Genomic DNA, 18,985 nt, shown 5'->3' on the forward strand with positions numbered 1-18,985 from the left:
GGGGGAGGGGAAAGGGAAGGATTCTTGACAACCCCACCCACGGGGCAGCGGAATGCACTCCCATCCGAGCGGGACCGCAGGCCAACGTCAGGCGGCGCGACCCCCCGCCCCGTGAAATAACTCGCCATCTTCCTCATCCCTGTCACCACTCCTTGGGTGTGCCAGGAGAAACCCCATTTGTGACCATGACCCCGACCCCGACCCCGACCCCGGACGACTCTTTCCTCAAAAACAACGTTCAACAATGGGACAAATAAAGACCTTCACGCTAGAAAAAAAAAAAACACCTATATGCTCAATAACTAAATTTGCTTAGAACAGATGAAACCCAAGGAAAAGTTACAGTGCTAGTCCTAATTCTGTCATTCAATCACAAGCAGCAAATAAATATTACTAGAAAGAAATGCACATTTTTGCATCATGTCAATAGTTTGATGACAAAGCAACATCCCAAAACATGAATTCTAATTGTCATTATAAAATTCACATTCAGGAAAACTAATATAATTCCCATTTAAATCAAGATTCTTCTCCAAAGAGACAGAAATTATTTCCTCACGTATGAGTCTTACAGCTTAAGTTGCCAAAAAGTTACACTAAGGATGATCACTTTCAAAATGTTGATAAATGTAAAGGTCTTAATCAAACTCTTTTTTCCAAGTTCATAAGCAATTTCAAATTTGTTTTGAATCTTTTCCTTAAAACCTAAATAATTAAAATATATTATAATGGAAGACTTTGCACAGAATATCAGTTAAAGTCTATAATCAGATTATTCAAAGATATATGATACATTCCTAAGTAATACCTGTATCCAGGTTCTCAAAGGAGGAGAAGATGCTTCTTTGGGACTAGAAGGAGACAGACCGACCTCAGCACTACCGTTAGAGATGCTGTCAATGTCTACATTGGGTAGTACCTAAAACAGAATACAACATCCAGCTTTCAGTTCATCACTTTGACTCAAATATCTGTGAATCTAGGTATCAATAACATATTTAACTTTTTATTGCAAAGTCAATGGATAACAAATTTAAATTATGAAAGCATATTTTACAAAAACTGGAAAGTAAAAGGGAAACACAAAGAATCCTACTTAAGACAACTTCATTTTTACTATCCCCCTTATCTTTTTATTATCCACTATGCATAGCTAAAATCTAAAACTGTTTCATTCCAGATTTTCCATTGTAATCAGGTCATAAATGCCTTACTATACTACCATATAGACTTCATAATTATATTTTAAATGACTGTACATATGCCTTTATTATTTTATCATTTCCTGTTGGTAAACGTTCAGGATATTCCTTACATACTCACTATTTGATAGATAGAAATACATCACTCCAAAAAATTTCATATATATGTAAGGGTTTTTTTCCCTGACTTTGAATTATTTCATTATGATATACAGTCAGACATAAGAGTAACTTCTTGAGCCAAAAAGCATAATTATTTAAGATTCTTGGTAATGGCTACTAAAATGCAATCCAAAAGAGATCTATTTCCATCATCAAAACCATAATCAGTCACCCAACTTTCACTGAAATTAGATAATAGAAGTATTTCGGCAAGAACAGTTTTTAAGTGGAGATATATTATTGTTATCTTAATTTGCATTACCATGGTTAACTAGCAAGATTTAAATTATTCAATTTGATATCTTATAAACTCTTTTTCCTCTATAGTCTTACATTCTTTGAATATGAATTTCCTCTTATGTTTTCTTACTAATTTATGGAGGTTTTTATATTTAAAAATAAACCTATCATATTCCTTTCATATGTGCTCACTGTATGTCACTTCCCTTTTTATTTAGAAGTTTTTTACATATATAAGTTTTAAATTTTATAGAATCAAGTCTGTTTTCGATCATATCTAAGTTTCCTCCTCTCATATCCAGACTTAGCTTCAGTTTTGATAAGGACCGCATGCAGTTATCTTCTAATTTTTGTTCTTATATTTTGTAGCTATACTTTAGCCTATTGCCTATTTGGAACTCATTTGCTACATACAGTAAAAATTTATAGAGTCTAAAACTGATCCATTTCCGCACTGCTAACCAATTACAACATACGTCACTTCTTTTAAGAGAATCCTATTTCCCATTGACTAATGAAGTCTCTATTACATACTACATTCTTTTTAAAAACTAAGAATATTTCTTAAATGGGACCAGTATCAAAACACTAAACTCTTTGTTCTTTCAAATATCAAAATGATCCTAAAGTTCAAGTTAAAAAAAAAATTAATGGCTTTTATTTTTAAAATACAATTTCACTTAAATCATACATTAACTTAGGAAGAATTGACAACCTGAATATTTAAAATTCACATACAAGTTCTCTCCCCATTAATTCAAGTCCTCATATATGTTTGTGTAAAGGTTAAAGTTTAATTATATAAACACATTAAGCCTTTTTAAAAATTAATTATAACATACTGTTCAATTATTCCCTTTGGAATATCATCAAGTCACCAGGATATGAGTCACTGGCTTAGAAAAGGTAGCTTAAACCATGCAGAACAAGGATAGTGATATCACATAAATATCATAGTTTTAAAGAATGAAAGATCCATCAGGAAAGCAAAGTCTTCATGAAGCAATACAACAGATTTTAAGCATTGAAGTTATGCCAACAGTTTTATTTCTTAAACTTTTCTGGTCATACACACTGCATACCTGTACAGAAAGCTGAGGAGGATCCCTTTTTTCTGACTTCATTTCTACAACTGCTATGTTAGGTTTCTTTACTCCAGGTTCTATTTTTCGAGATGATGGTGGAATTGAAGTTGTCACTGTTACAGGGTGTGGCTTATTTACAATTACCCCAGCAGGTGGCATGGAATCACTATTACTTTGGGTTTGTCCTAAAAAATTCAGGGGAGAAAAGGAGTCAACCATTTCAGAAATAAAGAGAAAATTCTAATATATTACCTAGATCTTTATGGTTAAACTCTCATATGAAAGGAAAGCACTACCTTTCCTTTCCCTCTGCAATCATCTTTCCCTCTGTCATCACTATTGTCATGATCCTCACCATGTCAGCCTTTCCCCAGTGACCAACATTTACTAGGCATTCATATGTACTAAACACTTCACATTCACCATCTAAATTACCACTTCATGGGAAATAGACGGGGAATAGTGGAAACAGTGTCAGACTTTATTTTTCTGGGATCCAAAATCACTGCAGATGGTGACTGCAGCCATGAAATTAAAAGATGCTTACTCTTTGGAAGGAAAGTTATGACCAACCTAGATAGCATATTCAAAAGCAGAGACATTACTTTGCCAACAAAGGTTCGTCTAGTCAAGGCTATGGTTTTCCAGTGGTCATGTATGGATGTGAGAGTTGGACTGTGAAGAAGGCTGAGTGCCGAAGAATTGATGCTTTTGAACTGTGGTGTTGGAGAAGACTCTTGAGAGTTCCTTGGACTGCAAGCAGATCCAACCAGTCCATTCTGAAGGAGATCAGCCCTGGGATTCCTTTGGAAGGAATGATGCTAAAGCTGAGATTCCAGTACTTTGGCCACCTCATGCGAAGAGTTGACTCATTGGAAAAGACTCTGATGCTGGGAGGGATTGGGGGCAGGAGGAGAAGGGGACAACAGAGGATGAGATGGCTGGATGGCATCACTGACTCGATGGACATGAGTCTGAGTGAACTCCGGGAGTTGGTGATGGACAGGGAGGCCTGGCGTGCTGCGATTCATGGGGTCGCAAAGAGTCGGACATGACTGAGCGACTGATCTGATCTGATCTGATGAAGTGTTAATATTATCCACACTTTACAGTTGAGGACAATAGATGTTTAGAAACATAATTTGCTGAAGGTCATAATAGTTTGTAAGAGGCGAAGGAAAGACTGAAATATACTGCATTATGTTGCATTATTTTTATTCTCAAATTTTCATAGAGCAAAAATGGACAGAAATAAAACCAACAACAAAATGCTAGTGCCTGACTACCAGTACATATCATGTAGGCCTACTATTTGGTAACTATCATAGCCAATCAAAATTTTTGTTACCTTTCACTTCAAAATTTCCATTTGTTTCCTATATTTCAAAGTAAAGAGGGAGCAGTGCTCTCACTAAAAGCACAGACTCTAAAAATCACATGGCCTGGGTCTGAATCTAACTAATCTATCTACTCCACTCTAACTATGTGGCCTCTGAGAAATCTGTAAACTCTTCTGTGCCCCAGTTCCTTCATTTATAAAACTGGTACATTACCATGTGTTTTATAGGGTAGATTAAATAAGCTAATTTATATAAAGTACTTAGATCTATACCTGGTACACAGTAAGGACTTTATAAGTATTGCTTATTATTTTAGTAGAAGACATGGTTGAACAGACTGCTACCAAGTTGATATGTCATTAACCCATAATATCAAAAATAAAAAATTCTCTAATGGTGAAAAATATTCATATTATATATATATAAATATTCACAATAATTCATCAAAATTAAGCATTTCAATGACATTAAAAGAAAAAATAGCTAACTAGATTTGAAGAGCTGCTGCTGCTAAGTTGCTTCAGTTGTGTCTGACTCTGCGACCCCATAGATGGCAGCCCACCAGGCTCCCCCGTCCCTGGGATTCTCCAGGCAAGAACACTGGAGTGGGTTGCCATTTCCTTCTCCAATGCATGAAAGTGAAAAGTGAAAGTGAAGTCACTCAGTAGTGTCCGACTCTTAGTGACCCCATGGACTGCAGCCCACCAGGCTCCTCCATCCATGGGATTTTCCAGGCAAGAGTACTGGAGTGGATTGCCATTGCCTTCTCCGTTTGAAGAGCTAGGGTGATATCAAAAATTATTTATTCAACTTTTACAATGATGGGTCAGAGAGAACTCAAATAAGTTAATAACAAATTCTTAGCTTAGAACACACAGCTACATACTTTTTATTTATCATAGCTTAGTCCAAAAGTACATAAAAGGTAATTCAATGTATTTCTCCTAAGATACGATGATATTAAACCAATCAAAATCCTTAAATTCTTTAATTATTATGAATGTTTATGACATGTCTAGCTTCCCTGGTAGCTCTCCTGCAATGCAGGAGACCCCAGTTCCATTTCCGGGTCAGGAAGATCTGCTGGAGAAGGGATAGGCTACCCACTCCAGTATTCTTGGGCTTCCCTGGTGGCTGAGCTGATAAAGAATCTGCCTGCAATGTGGGAGACCTGGGTTTGATCCCTGGGTTGGGAAGAGTCCCCTGGAGAAGGGAGCGGCTACCCACTCCAACAGTATTCTGGCCTGGAGAATTCCATGGACTGTATAGACCATGGGGTCACAAAGAGTTGGATACAACTGAGCAACTTTCACTACTTTCATGACATGTCTAAACATTATTTTAATTTCATCTACAGCGATATACTATAAAATACTGTAAGAATGTTTCCTGTGAGTGAAAATATAGCATCATTTCAGACACTGCTACTAGACAAAGTAAAACATACCCCGAAGCCCTATTCACAAATATAAGCAACACATAAAGGAAAAGTACATGACTACTGTGTCAGTACCATTTTGTAAGTTATGTTATTGCCGAATAGAATTTTAAAATTTATGCCATATATTTTGTTGGGTCTTACCTAAAAGTACTGCCATAGGAATCAGATGACCTTCCAGTGTACCTGAAAAAGTAGGCATTTCCCGGCTTGGGCTGAACAAATACTGCTGATCACCAGGAGACAGTGTAGTAATAGAATGTTGCAACTTAGAATCCACCTTTGTAGGTTTCGTGGCAGAAAAATCTGTTTGTGTTCTTATAGACTTTACTTTAGTGCCTATAATAATCATCAATGGCAGATATTTAAAAATATTGTTTGAACATCTACAAATATAGCAACTCTTCTTCACAGAAAGATCTCACTCTATGTAACAAGGTTACAAGACCCCAAAATACAAGTAACATATATATCAAGGAGTGACAAACTTTTTCTTAAGTGGCCAGATAGGATATATTTTAGCCTCCTGGCCCATGTGGTCTCAGTGGCAACATCTCAATTCTGCTATTGTAGCATGAAAGCACTCATAGACAAATACATAAATGAATGTGTCCCTATGTTCCAACAGAGTTTATGTATAAAAACAGGCATGTAGCCTGCAGGTTGTAGTTTTTCAATCTCTGAATAGATGCAACAACCTGTGCAAATAATATGATAGAAAAGATACAATGACTACAGGAATTCCCTATTAAGACTCTGGGCTTCCAATGCAGGGAACCTGGTTCAATCCCTGGTCAGGGGAACTAAGATCCCACATGCTGCATAGTGCAACCAAAAAATAAAGACAAAAAGTTAAAAAAAAAAGAAAAAGCAAAGAAATGATATAATGACTACAAAAAAGTGTTGATTACGATTTGAAAGAATATTTAGCATGTATTACTTAACTCATTTACATTTTTTCCAATAGGTGTAAAAAAGTTAAAGTTCAGTTTTGGAATTGAAAATTTTTTTCATCCTCTCATTATTCTGAATAACCAGACTTTATCCTTGGAAATAATGTAAAGATAATCAAATTCTATACTTATTAAAACCTTGCAAAAGTTAAGTAAAAGTGTAAAGGAAAAGAAACTAAAATCTTTTCTAAATTGATACCTGACATTACTACATTTTTAGTTTTAATATATGAGTAGTTTTATAAATCTGGACTTGTAAATATAGTTTTATGATCCCAGAAAGAAAAATTTTAGTACTACACCTATAATTTTTTTATCGCCTTCTCAAATATTCATTCATTCAACTGAATGAATGTTTTTCTTACAAGTTTATTTAAAATATATTCTCTCAGCATTTAAAATGTGTTTGCCATCATTCTAGACAAAGGGAATACAAGTATTGAATAAACCAACTGTACTCATGTAGCTTATAACTTCTTAAGGAAAAAAATTGATAAAAAATACAACATCAGAGGGTGAAAACTGCTATGAAGAGCAATATGCAGAGGAAGGGAATAGAGAGGGTTAGGTGATGATATTTTGGATGAGATGGTCAACATAGACCTCTGAGCTAACAGCTAAGAACAGAGATTGAAAGAACTCAGAGTGAGCCATGCAAGGGTCTACGGGAAAAGCTCTCCAGGCAGGGGAAATAACAGGTACCAAGGCCCAAACAGGAGCTGTATCATAGGTTCTCAATCACTTTATCATTAAGAGTTAATTCATACAGTGATTTTTGGATTTGAAAGTATTTTAAAACCTTGGGTCATTTTTTGCAAAAGTTTCCAAATCACAAATATAAGTTAATAGAAAGCTCTAATAAATCAAGGAAACATTAGGGTAAATATCATCCACAAAGCCTACTAAAATAAAATCTATAAGATTTCTAGATAAACTGACACCCTATATGATCAATTAACTTTTGTAAAGGAAAGGAAAAATAAAGCAACCACCAACTCACAAGATAGGATCAGAAAGGAAAATGAATTGGGATCCACAAGTTACGGCATATTATCAAAGTGGCTTACAGACCGCTAAAGCACAAGCTGAGAAACTTCAAAATGTAACCAAAGTCAACAGACTCAATACTTAACTAAGAGCTATGTTTAAATATACTAGTGAAATGGTATGTGTGAATCAAAACATATAGTGATAAATAAAGATATTTTTATTTGTGTATAAACATGATAAAAAATTTTTCACTTCTGCTACTTAAGGATCTTTGAGAACAAACCGAACTTTAAAAGTGCTCATACGCACTTTTATGATAATGTACAGCATACGGCTCATCTTTTTGTCCATAAAGAACATGATAGACCAAGATCTGCAAGAATAGTCTACGTTCCCTATATTATAATTGAAATTGCTTTAAGAGTCATCATCTCATAAATTTTATCATGTTTATCTGAAGATACCATCTAATACTCCCCAATATTTCAAATCTGGTCTATTTTCTCCTACATTCCTGAAAGGAAATATTTCCATCCCTAAGCATGATATAATTTGAATGTATTAATAAATAGCAAAAATTAAACTTTATATATTAAACTGATAACCACAAAAAATGAGGTTTCATACCTTTAACTCGTTCTATTACTTTTGGTCTCTGTGGTCTGGACTTAGGAGATGGAGAATTAAATCTGAGATATGGTCCTTTTTTAAGAGTGCTGCGATGACCCTGATAAACTGGTTTTCCATAGATTTGTAACATATAATCCTTGTCTTGCACCACTGTGGTTGCTTTCAAAAATCCCTAAGTACACAAAGGTATTCAACTCTTCAGCAAAATAGTCATCAAACACTTATCTCATTTTTCTAAAACCTCCTTTTGCCAGCTAGGATACTATATTAAGAATGATCAGATCAGGAAAATCCTTTGTAGTAAATGGCTCTTAAATTCTGGAGACAATTTCCAAACTGTAGTTTTAAAGTTTTCAAAAGCATGAAAATTAAAGACAAAAATCATTTACCCAAGAAACATGAAGATTCTTACACTACTAAGCATATTTTCAGTACCAAAAAGAAAGTTTAAACACATTTTACATCTGAAAGTAGTAACTTTCAAGTACAGTAAAATGACACAAACCAAGTCTTTAAATAATTTTCTACATTTCTGATCCCACCTTCAATCATAATGTAAATGCCACAGAAAAGTAGCATTTATTGAATATCTGCTAAGCACCAAGCACTGAATTAATTAGATGCTTTATTAATCTGCCCAACAATCCATGTTTGGCATTAACAAAGTTACTACTCAGAGCAGCCAAAAAATTCCCTCCATAGCATCTAGTACCTTGCCATGCAATCAATGGGCACTAAACAGACATTTATTAAACTGAAAATTAACCAAACAAAAATACACACATACACATATACACGTGCAAAGATGAAATACAATTTTGAATACCATGAACTAAAAAAATCTAATTTTTGGACTAGATGATTTCTAGATAAATCCAGTATAACTGAAATATTATAAGTATGTCAACTCAAAAGAATGGTGTACTTTGTGCAATAATTTCTACATTACAGATATCAAAACTCTAAATATCAGTAGTTAAAGACGGTTTTCATTTGTAGAGCCATTCATATTTTTAAAATATTTTCACAGTCATTTCATTATTTATATCTTTAATAATTATGCAACATTTACATCACAAAATCAGATTAGGATCTTACTTCTTTTCTCTCTTTCTGTAAGCTTGAAGCAGCCATGCTCCTTATAGGTGGATTTCGAAGATGATCCTCTTTTTGTTTTTGAGAATGTTTTCTTAGAATTATAGAGTTGTTTACAGTTTTATCTTGTGTGTTGGTTTTAATATATTTATTCATGTTGTGAGCTCTCTTGTTCCTTTCATTCTTCTGATCAAATCTCTTTTGTTCATAATCTTTTCTTGTCAGTTCATCCTTAACATAACCAAAATTAAAATTACTTAAAATCTATCCAAGTAGTAACACTTCACATCCAAAGTTGTTGTTGTTTAGCTGCTAAGTTGTATCTGACTCTTTAGCAACCCCATGGACTGTAGCCTGCCAGGCTCCTCTGTCATGGTATTTCCCAGGCAAGAATACTGGAGCAGGTTGTCATTTCCTTCTCCAGGGGAGCTCCCTGACCCAGGGATCAAATCCATGACTCCTGTGTCCCCAGCACTGGCAGGTGGATTCTTTACTGCTGAGGCACCATGGAAGCCCATTTTTTCCTACTGTTACAAGAAATATGATTTAGCAGTTTTAAAAGCTTTATAAATAAATGATATTGGTTCACATATGAATAAAAATTCTTTTTAGAATAAACAAAAAAAAATTTAAAAGACTATTATTTTATGGAGCAGAGGAATGAGAAACAGTAGATGATCTTCAGGGATAAGAGGGCAATTTTTCATCATAGAGGTTTTTATACTTTTTGATGTTTAAACCATATGAATATAGTAACTTCAAAAATTAAATTAAAAAAAAAGTTTTCAAAAAGTAAAAATTTTGTAATAAAGCTCTGAGATATTTATAAAGTAGAAGTTACTTGAAGGTTTAAAGAAGCATATTTTGCATGAAATGTACTGTTACAGAGTTACATATATTGCTAGTCATCTGAAGAACCAGAGGTGAACTCCAAGTCTTTTGACCCTTAGGTCAATTTTTTTTCTGGTGCATCACATAGCAGCTAATATAAACTCTGTAACTGTATTTAGAGATACATATTCTTAAAACAACAGTGTTTAAAAGTGTATTTTAGAGAGCTCCCTGGTGGTCCAGTGGTTAGGACTCTATGCTTTCACTGTCAAGGGCCCAGATTCAAACCCTGGTCAAGAAAGTAAGATCCCAAAACAGACAACAAACAACGCAACACACACACATACAACCTCCCCACCCCCTCAAAAAAAGTGTATTTTAGTGTTTAATGCTATGGAAACCAAACTAACACTTCACCCTGCTGCAACTGAGTAAGCATATACACATATCTTACAGTCAGGAAAAAAAACACTTTGCACCTACAGGTAAAAATGAGTTAACTTGTCTAGTTTTGCTTAAAAATACATAAAATATTGAGAAACTTCCTTTAAATTACTGACCACCTAATAAAAAAAACTCTCCTGAATTTTTGCAATACTCATGTCTGTAGATACACCATAAGATGTGTGGAAGTGAGAAAGTGGCAATTTTTCCATCTGGAACTGACTTCTCTAAACACAGTAACCTTAGAGATTTTTGTGGAGTATTCTCCTTTTAAGTAACTTTGATGCTTTTACTTTGGTAAGCCAATGCTTCTAAATCTGCTGTCTTCTTAAGTATACTTTTTTATGTCTACTTTCTTTTCCAAATGCTTTTGCTAAATTTTCTTTGAAATCACTCATATTTTAGTAGTTATCTACAATTTTCCAGTTAACAGCCATAATACAATTTATGAGACAAAGCACATGATGAATAAAATGGACCTTATTACTAATAGGTACAATGGGTGATAGAGTGAAATTAAGACTTATAAGTGGACTTATAAGGAATATTTTGAGAATAGCTATGATACTTATAAATTGGAATCAATGGTATCTCTTAAGAATTCACTTAATTCTTTTCAATACCTACTTGAATTTCTGCAGAAATGGTTTTAATCCAGTCATCTACAGTCTTTTTGATCCGAATCTTCTCTGATATCTCCCTACAAAAGAGAAAAAAGAATTTTTTTAGATTAACATTAAAGGTCCTAAGAACAGATCTGCTATCTAGCTTTGAATCTATTGTGTAGCCCAATAGCCTTCATCTGAAAAGGAAAAGCCAATGTTATTAGTTTCATCAAATGTTTCAAGGATGCCTGCAAAGCATATGTAGATTCCAGTAAATTCGTATGAAAAAGAGAAAAAAAAAATTAAAGAGAAAATTAACACCTGTGAAAAATAATAGCAGCATGTGTATAACCAAATTCCAACTTTATAATAAGCCCACACTATCAAAGGCAATGAAGAATCTTTTCTAAACATCAAAACACATTAAAGCAAAAGGAAGTGCTTAGAAAAAAAAAGAGAGACTGTAAACTGGCAGTTTCATAAAAAACCTTGGGATGCCAACATCCTGTCCTACCTGTTGTTAGATAGAGCATTGATAAATGAATACATGGCAGCTCCATCCTTTGCACGAATTATAGCTTCCAGATTTTCTTCAAGTACTTTTTTATTATTTTGTACTCCTCTTAAAATCTTCTCAGCATCTTTCAATACAGATCTTGTATTTGTTATTTGAAGCTTAACGGAATTCTGTGGAAGATCTGCAAGCCCTGACATCTGAGATTCTTTCAACTTAAAAGAAAAAAGGCAAGAATATCAATATGTAAAACTTATATTCATATTTTAATCCACATAAGAGCTGTTAGTATAGTTTGGGGCATATACCACACCAGTCTAAGGAATGAATTTGTCAAATTGAAGAGCTATAAAAGAATACTCGGCAACTAAAGTTTCTTTCCATTTAGATGTATACTGTGAATGTTCAGTGGCATGGAGCTGGGAAGCCCATAGTAGTTCAGTGGCCTATAAAAGCTCTATCTGCTGAAGAAAGCTAAACAAATTAAGAGTACCTTGGCTCTGGGTAGCCAGGGCAGACAATGTGAACTGGATAAACAAAGGCCATTCGCATTCCCCTTCCGCCTTCCTTCCTCTCCAACAGAAGCTTGAGAGTGACAGCTGGCCACGTGGCTCACTCTCAGCCAAGGAGTAAGAAGTAGAAATCACCTGAAGAGGGCTTTTGGAAAAGTTTTGTAAGGGAAACAAGTTGGGCTCACATGTCTTTCAGTGCTCTTCATCCTCCTCCTGCTTTGTCTTGGTAACTTTATTTCTTCATAATTTTTACCTTTGCTCATCATTAATTTCAAGACTGTTCACACTTTACCTGGAGTATGCTATTCGTTTCTTTCCTCTTTTGATCAAGTTCATGAATATCATCAGACTTCTGCACAGTCACTTTAGCTGTTCCTAGTTCTTCACAGGAAGGAAATCTTTGAGTGGCTATAGTATCAAGGCTGAAAAAGATTTCAAAGTAAAGTTTTCTAAATTGCCATAAATTCAGTAAACATTTGATGATATAAATCTTTGAAACATTCTTAGTTATATGAATTCTAAATGGGTCCTATTAAAATTGTACAAAGAATCAGTCAATTATGTGGTTAAACATACAAAACACAAAAATTGCAAGGAACAAAATTACTCTGACCAGATTGGTTTAAGAATAGTAGGAAAAGAGCAGAAAATGGTTTTGCTTTGAAGAAACTAATGTGCAGAAGCACTTCTAGAATGGTAGAGTAATAACCTCTAAAAATCTACTCCTGAATAAAAGCAAACAAAACACTAGCTGCTGCTGCTGCTGCTAAGTCGCTTCAGTCGTGTTCGACTCTGTGCGACCCCATAGACGGCAGCCCACCAGGCTCCCCTGTCCCTGGGATTCTCCAGGAAAGAACACTGGACAAACCAGCAAAAATGGTCAAATCAGCTTTTTCAGAATGGTGGAAATTAAACAAAAGCTTGTAGGAACACTTACTTAACAAAAATGACTGACAAGAACAGCAAACTCTAAGATACTTTAAATTGCTCAATTCCCAGAGGCCTTTCCCCAACTCTGAGTAGCTTTGAAAATCAACAGCCTCATCATCACTGTAGCTGTGAAAACCGACAGCCTCACAGCCACTAAAAGGGTGGAAAAAGTGTGGAGCTCCTCAAAAAAGTCATATTCACAAGGTTTCTCCTTAAATCTGACTCAGTGAGAAATCCCAACCCAGGGTCATTTTTTTAAAACGGTGGCAACTGCTTAACATCTTAGCTGCCTGAGGGACTCATACCAGTTGAGGCAAACAGGAGGGTGGACAATAAGCAAAAACTGGGGAAGGAGATGTCCACGATGGAGTTGTTTGTTTTTTTAATTTCTGGCCACACCCCGTGGCATGTGGAACCTTAGTTCCCTGACCAGAGGTCCAAGCCACAGCCCCTGCACTGGAAGGTGGAGTCTTAACCACTGAACTGCCCGGCAAATCCCCACGGTGGAGTCTGAAAAGCTCCGAAACACTACTAGGGCTCTAGAAGGTCACATGCATGTACAGGGCTCTATGCATGCACAAGAATGACCTAAGAAGGGCATAATCTTTCACATCTGGCTGACCATGAACTCTTTACGAGTAGGAAGTTAGGATTAAGATAGGCTTACAAACGGCTGGAGCACTGAAGGTGTTCCCCAGTGTATACACACACACACACACACACACACAGCCCCTCGGCAAAGATAGCGAGACTTACTCATTCAAAATAGTTAAGGAAATCTTCCAGTCATTAGCTAACTTAACTAACCAAATGGAGACTTGCTACACATAAGAAAGAATAAAAATAACAGAATTAGTCCAGGAAAATCATTAAACAGCAACAATAAGAACAACAACAACCAGCAATAACAACAAACCCTGGTGGAGGGTGGGAGTTGATGGAAGAATCTAATTTCCAGAACTGGACCATTAAATTATTTTAAATGTCTAATTTTCAACAAAAAGTTGTAAGATACAAAGAAATAGGAAATACAGCTCAGACACAGGAAAAAGAATATCAGTAGAAACTATCCTTGAAGAACCCTAAATATTGGACTTAACTAGAGAAAGTCCATAAATCAGCACCTATAATTAGAGAAAAGTATCAGTCCCTGGGTTGGGAAGATCTCCTGGAGGACAGCATGGCAACCCACTCCAGTACTCTTACCTGAGAAATCCCCTGGATAAAGGAGCCTGGCAGGCTACAGTCCATGAGGTTGCAAAGAGTCAGACACAACTGAGCAACTAACACTTTCAGTTTTCAAAAGAATGAAAGGACTGATGCTGAAGTTGAAGCTCCAATACTTTAGCCACCTAAAGTATTGACTTAGAGACTGAACAACAACAACAAAAATAATAATGAAGTCTTGGGAATTCCCTGGTGGTCCAGTGGTTAGGACTCCATGCTTTCACCACTCCATACTTTCCAGTGGTTAGCACTCCATGCTGAGGACCTGGGTTCAATCTCTGGTCAGGGAACTAAGATCCTACAAGCCATGGAGCAAGATCAAAATAAATAAATAAATAAATAAATAAGAATGAAGTCTCATCAAACAATACCAAAAAAGTTGAAAACTACTAGACTTCTGTGGCAGTACAGTGGATAAGAATCTGCCTACCACTGTGGGGGACATGAGTTCCATTCCTGGTCTGGGAAAATTCCATATGCCATGAAGCAACTAAAGCTCATGCACTACAACCGCTGAGCCCATGCGCCATAGAGCCCACGTGCCATACAGCCCACATGCCACAACTACGGAGCCCACACACCTAGAGACCACCCTCTGCAATAAGAGAAGACACAATGAGAAGCCTGTGCGCTGCAACAAAGAGTAGGCCCCACTTACCACAACCAGAGAAAGCCCACGAGCAGCAACAAAGACCCAGTGCAACCAAAAATAAATAAATAAATAATTTAAAAAAAAAAAAAAAAAAGCTATTTTTAAAAAAAGAGAAATTCTGGAGTTGAAAAATATAGCAACTGAAATGTAAAATTCGCCTGATAGGCTAAACTGCATATTCAAATTGGTAAGAGAAAGAATCAGCAAATTTAAAGATAGGTTAATTGAGATTATCCAGTGAGAGGAATGGGTTCCCAGGTAGTGCTAGTGGTAAGGAATCTGCCTGACAATGCAGGAGATGCAAGCGACTTGGGTTTGATCTCTGTGTCGGAAAGATGCCCTGGAGTAGGAAATGGCAACCCACTCCACTATTCTTGCCTGGAAAATTCCATGGACAGAGGAGCCTGGTGGGCTATAGTCTATGGGGCCGCAAAGAGTTGGGCGTGACTGAGCGACTGAGCACAGTTTGAAGAACAGAGCAAAAAAAGAATGAGAAAAACTAAAATCCTTAAGACCTGTCAGATACCATCAAGCATACCAACAGACAACATAGCCTAAGGAGAAAAAAAAGGTTATGTGTACTATTGAACTGTGTAAAAAAATAACGGCCAAAAAATTCCCCAACATGAATGTTAATTCACTCATCCAAGAAGATCAACACAATTTTAGGAGGATGAACTCAAAAAGATCCACATTTAGACATACCAAACTGTCAAAAGCCTAAGACAAAGAGAGAATCCTTAAAGATAAAAGTGATTAATTATATACAAAGTATTCTTAGTAAGATTAATAGTATATTTCGCATCAGAAGTCATGAAATCTAGAAGGTAGTAAAATGATACATTCAAAGCAGTAAAAGGACAAGAGTATCTACCAAAGATTCTGCATCCAGTAAAACTATGCTTCAAAGATAGAAATTATGACATTTCCAGATAAATAAAACTGAGAGCATTCATCACTAGCAGACCTACCCTATAGTAAATACTAAAAAGAGTCCCTTAGGGTGAAATAAAAGGACATTATGCACTAACTCAAATCCACATGAAATAAAGAGTATGGGTGAAAGTTAACTGTATAGGTAAATATAAAAGACATTATTAAATTATTTGTTTATAACTCTCTCCTTCTATCTGATATAAAAGACAACTGTGTAAAACAGTAATTATCAAGCTGCAGAGACAAGCTTATAATGTATAAAGACACAATTTGTATGATAATAATGGCAGAAAGAGGAGAGAGTCAATCTATATTGCAGTAAAGTTTCTGAATCCTATAGAAATTAAACTGGTATTAATCCGAACTAGATTGTTTTAAATTAAGATGTTAATTGTAGTTCCTAGGGCAACTACTGAGAAAATAACTCAAAAAAAAAAAAAAAAAAAAAAAAAAAGAATAAGGGAATTAAAATGTTATACTAGAAAATATCTATTTAATGTTAAAAAAAAAAAAAAGACACTATGGAGGAATAGTGGAATAAAAAAAAGACCTAAGACATATAAAAACATATAACAACATGACAGACATAAATCTTACTTTATCAGCAATTACACTACTGGTAACAGACTAAAATTGTACAATATCTCCTTATGAGATTATACAAAATGTAGCTTGTTTAGTTTTTGTTACTGTAGTTTTCATGACATTCAAGAAAAATTTATATTGGCTGACTATACCTTGACTTTTACTACTTACTTGACTTTTTAAAAACTTTTTATAATGTAAAGTTTCAAACACAAAAGTAGAAAGAGTAGTATAATGACCTCTATATACTCCTATTTACCTACATCAATAACTAACTCATGGCTGTCTTCATTTCATTTATACTTCCAACCTGGTTTTCCCCACCCTGCAATGGATTATTATTGAAGCAAATCCCAGATATCATTTAATCAGAAATGAATAGTAAATAATTTACATTTTGAAAAAATTAGATGTATTCATTTGGTGGCTTAGATGGTAAAGAATCTGCCTACAGTGCAGGAGACCTGGGTTCAAACCCTGGGTTGGAAAGATTCCCTAAAGAAGGCAAAGGCTACCCACGCCAGCCAGCATTCTGGCCTGGAGAATCTCCATGGACAGAAGAAACTAGCAGGCTGCAGTCCATGGGGTCACAAAGAGTCAGACACGACTGAGCAACTAAACACACACATTGTATAATTACAGAAAAGAGGAAAGATATATTAGCAGAAAAAAATGGTAACTAAACCTAAGACAATTTTTAAAAGCAATCTTATAAATCCATTAAAATTCCTGAAAAAATTTTAGAAATATTAAAAAAAAAATTCTGTTCAATTTAGTTTGTATTCCAATCTCATTTTTACCTGTTTCTCCTCTCAGGATTCCATCCCATTTTTGACCTAGCTAGTGAGGTTTTGTCTGAAGATTCACTTATTCTTGTCAAAGAATCATGGTTATTCAGAATTTGCTCCAAGAATCCTACACTTCCTACAATACAAGAAATATAGTATCATTTTTCAAGTACTAATTCATTTCTCTTTTATATAATAGCTCACACATATTTGTACTAAATTAGTTTCACATGGTAATGATCTACTCATTTCACTCTACAAGGTAGACTACATATACATCAAAAACTAAATATTTATAACTCACAGAAACTATACTTGTAAAAGTTTAGGCCTGAATTAATTTCCATTACAGAAGAAAAAAGAGCATGATTGAGAAGTAACATCATGGGAAAGCCCTGTATACAGAAATATTTTTATAAACAGTAAAAGGGAGATTTAACAGTTTCTTTAACTAGTATTGGTTGAATCTTTCTTTTAGCCTCATCTTTAATGAGACTACTTATCAATTTTTTTGGGTGGTTAAGGTTGGTTTACTTAATAAAGATTATATTTTTTAAATTACTTAAGAGTCTTTAAATATGTCCAGGACAAGATTGAATACATTTATATAATTCCAAAAACGATAGCTTATACTTAACATTTCTGCTTACTTTTACTATAATACTATAAGGATCTAAAACAAATTATTATTTCTTGTCACTTATAAAGGTTATTAGCATTTTTCTAACTGAACATAATAAATGTTAATTTCTTAGTTTTATTATTCAAACTCACACTTAAAAATAATATAAGTAAACATGATAATCAGCTTACTTTCAACAATGCATTATTTTTTATTTATTAATAACATATTTTTCATTAAAGGTTTACATAATAACTTGCAGAAGATAGAATAATTACAAAGGTTTATCTCCAACTCCTTCTACAGAGAATCAAAAGAAGCTTAATTTGCCTGGTATCACTTAAAGAAAAATATTAAGAACTGAGGTCCCACTTCAGTTTATTTGCTGTTTTTTTTTAAGTCACTCAGTTGTGTCCGACTCTCTAAGACCCCATGGACTGTCGCCTACCAGTCTCCTCTGTTCATAGGATTTCCCAGGCAAGAATACTGGAGTGGGTTAGGGTTACTCTTTCCTTCTCTAGTGGATCTTCCTGACCCAGGAATTAAATTCTTGTCTCCAGCCTGGCAGGCAGATTCTTTACCACTGAGCCATCTGGGAAGTCCACATGAGGGAATTATAAATCCTAAATGTGGAAATCTGTTCCTAACTTGAGATAGGTCTAACAAAAGTTGTTGCTTTTGTTGTTTAATCGCTTAGACGTGTTCAATTCTTTTGCAACCCCATGGACTACAGGCCACCAGGCTCCTCTGTCCATGGGATTTCCCAGACAAGAATACTGGAGTGGGTTGCCATTTCCTTCTCCAGGGGCTCTTCCTGACCCAGATAGCAAACCTATGTCTCCTACATTGGCAGGCTGACTTCCTGGTAAAGAATCTGCTTGCCAACACAGCAGACACCAGAGATGCAGGTTCGATCCCTGGGTCGGGAAGATCCCTGGAGTAGGAAATGGCAACCCTACTCAAGTAATCTGCCTGGAAAATTCCATGAACAGAGAAGCCTGGTGGGCTACAGTCCACGGGGATGCAAAGTGTTGGACACGACCGAGCACAGCACGGTGACAGAGTCGCCAGGAAAGCCCCTAATAAAAGTAGTGTGTGCTAATCATAATTGCTTTATTACCTGCATGACATGAAAGCTCCATATTTTCTTTTTCTTCTATAGGATTTTCCCTCTTTGATATTTTATCATCCTTTGAAACAGGAA

General features: G+C 35.3%; 1 protein-coding gene across 1 annotated transcript in view; it reads right to left on the reverse strand.

The window, feature by feature from the left end:
* KIAA0586 (KIAA0586 ortholog) overlaps nucleotides 1-18,985 on the reverse strand; it is a 133,316-nt gene that overhangs the window by 94,813 nt on the left and 19,518 nt on the right. The window contains exons 11-20 of the mRNA XM_010847676.1: nucleotides 18,902-18,985; nucleotides 17,172-17,295; nucleotides 12,334-12,463; nucleotides 11,530-11,744; nucleotides 11,038-11,110; nucleotides 9,139-9,366; nucleotides 8,038-8,212; nucleotides 5,612-5,806; nucleotides 2,687-2,874; nucleotides 809-919 (exon numbers count right to left, since the gene is read on the reverse strand). The exon at nucleotides 18,902-18,985 is cut by the window's right edge and continues 10 nt beyond it. Coding sequence (XP_010845978.1) covers nucleotides 809-919; nucleotides 2,687-2,874; nucleotides 5,612-5,806; nucleotides 8,038-8,212; nucleotides 9,139-9,366; nucleotides 11,038-11,110; nucleotides 11,530-11,744; nucleotides 12,334-12,463; nucleotides 17,172-17,295; nucleotides 18,902-18,985 — 1,523 coding nt within the window. The remainder of the gene's footprint in view (nucleotides 1-808; nucleotides 920-2,686; nucleotides 2,875-5,611; nucleotides 5,807-8,037; nucleotides 8,213-9,138; nucleotides 9,367-11,037; nucleotides 11,111-11,529; nucleotides 11,745-12,333; nucleotides 12,464-17,171; nucleotides 17,296-18,901) is intronic.

Source organism: Bison bison, unplaced genomic scaffold (assembly GCF_000754665.1).
Source record: "Bison bison bison isolate TAMUID 2011002044 unplaced genomic scaffold, Bison_UMD1.0 scf7180017864254, whole genome shotgun sequence".
In the NCBI taxonomy this organism is placed as follows: Eukaryota; Metazoa; Chordata; class Mammalia; order Artiodactyla; family Bovidae; genus Bison; species Bison bison.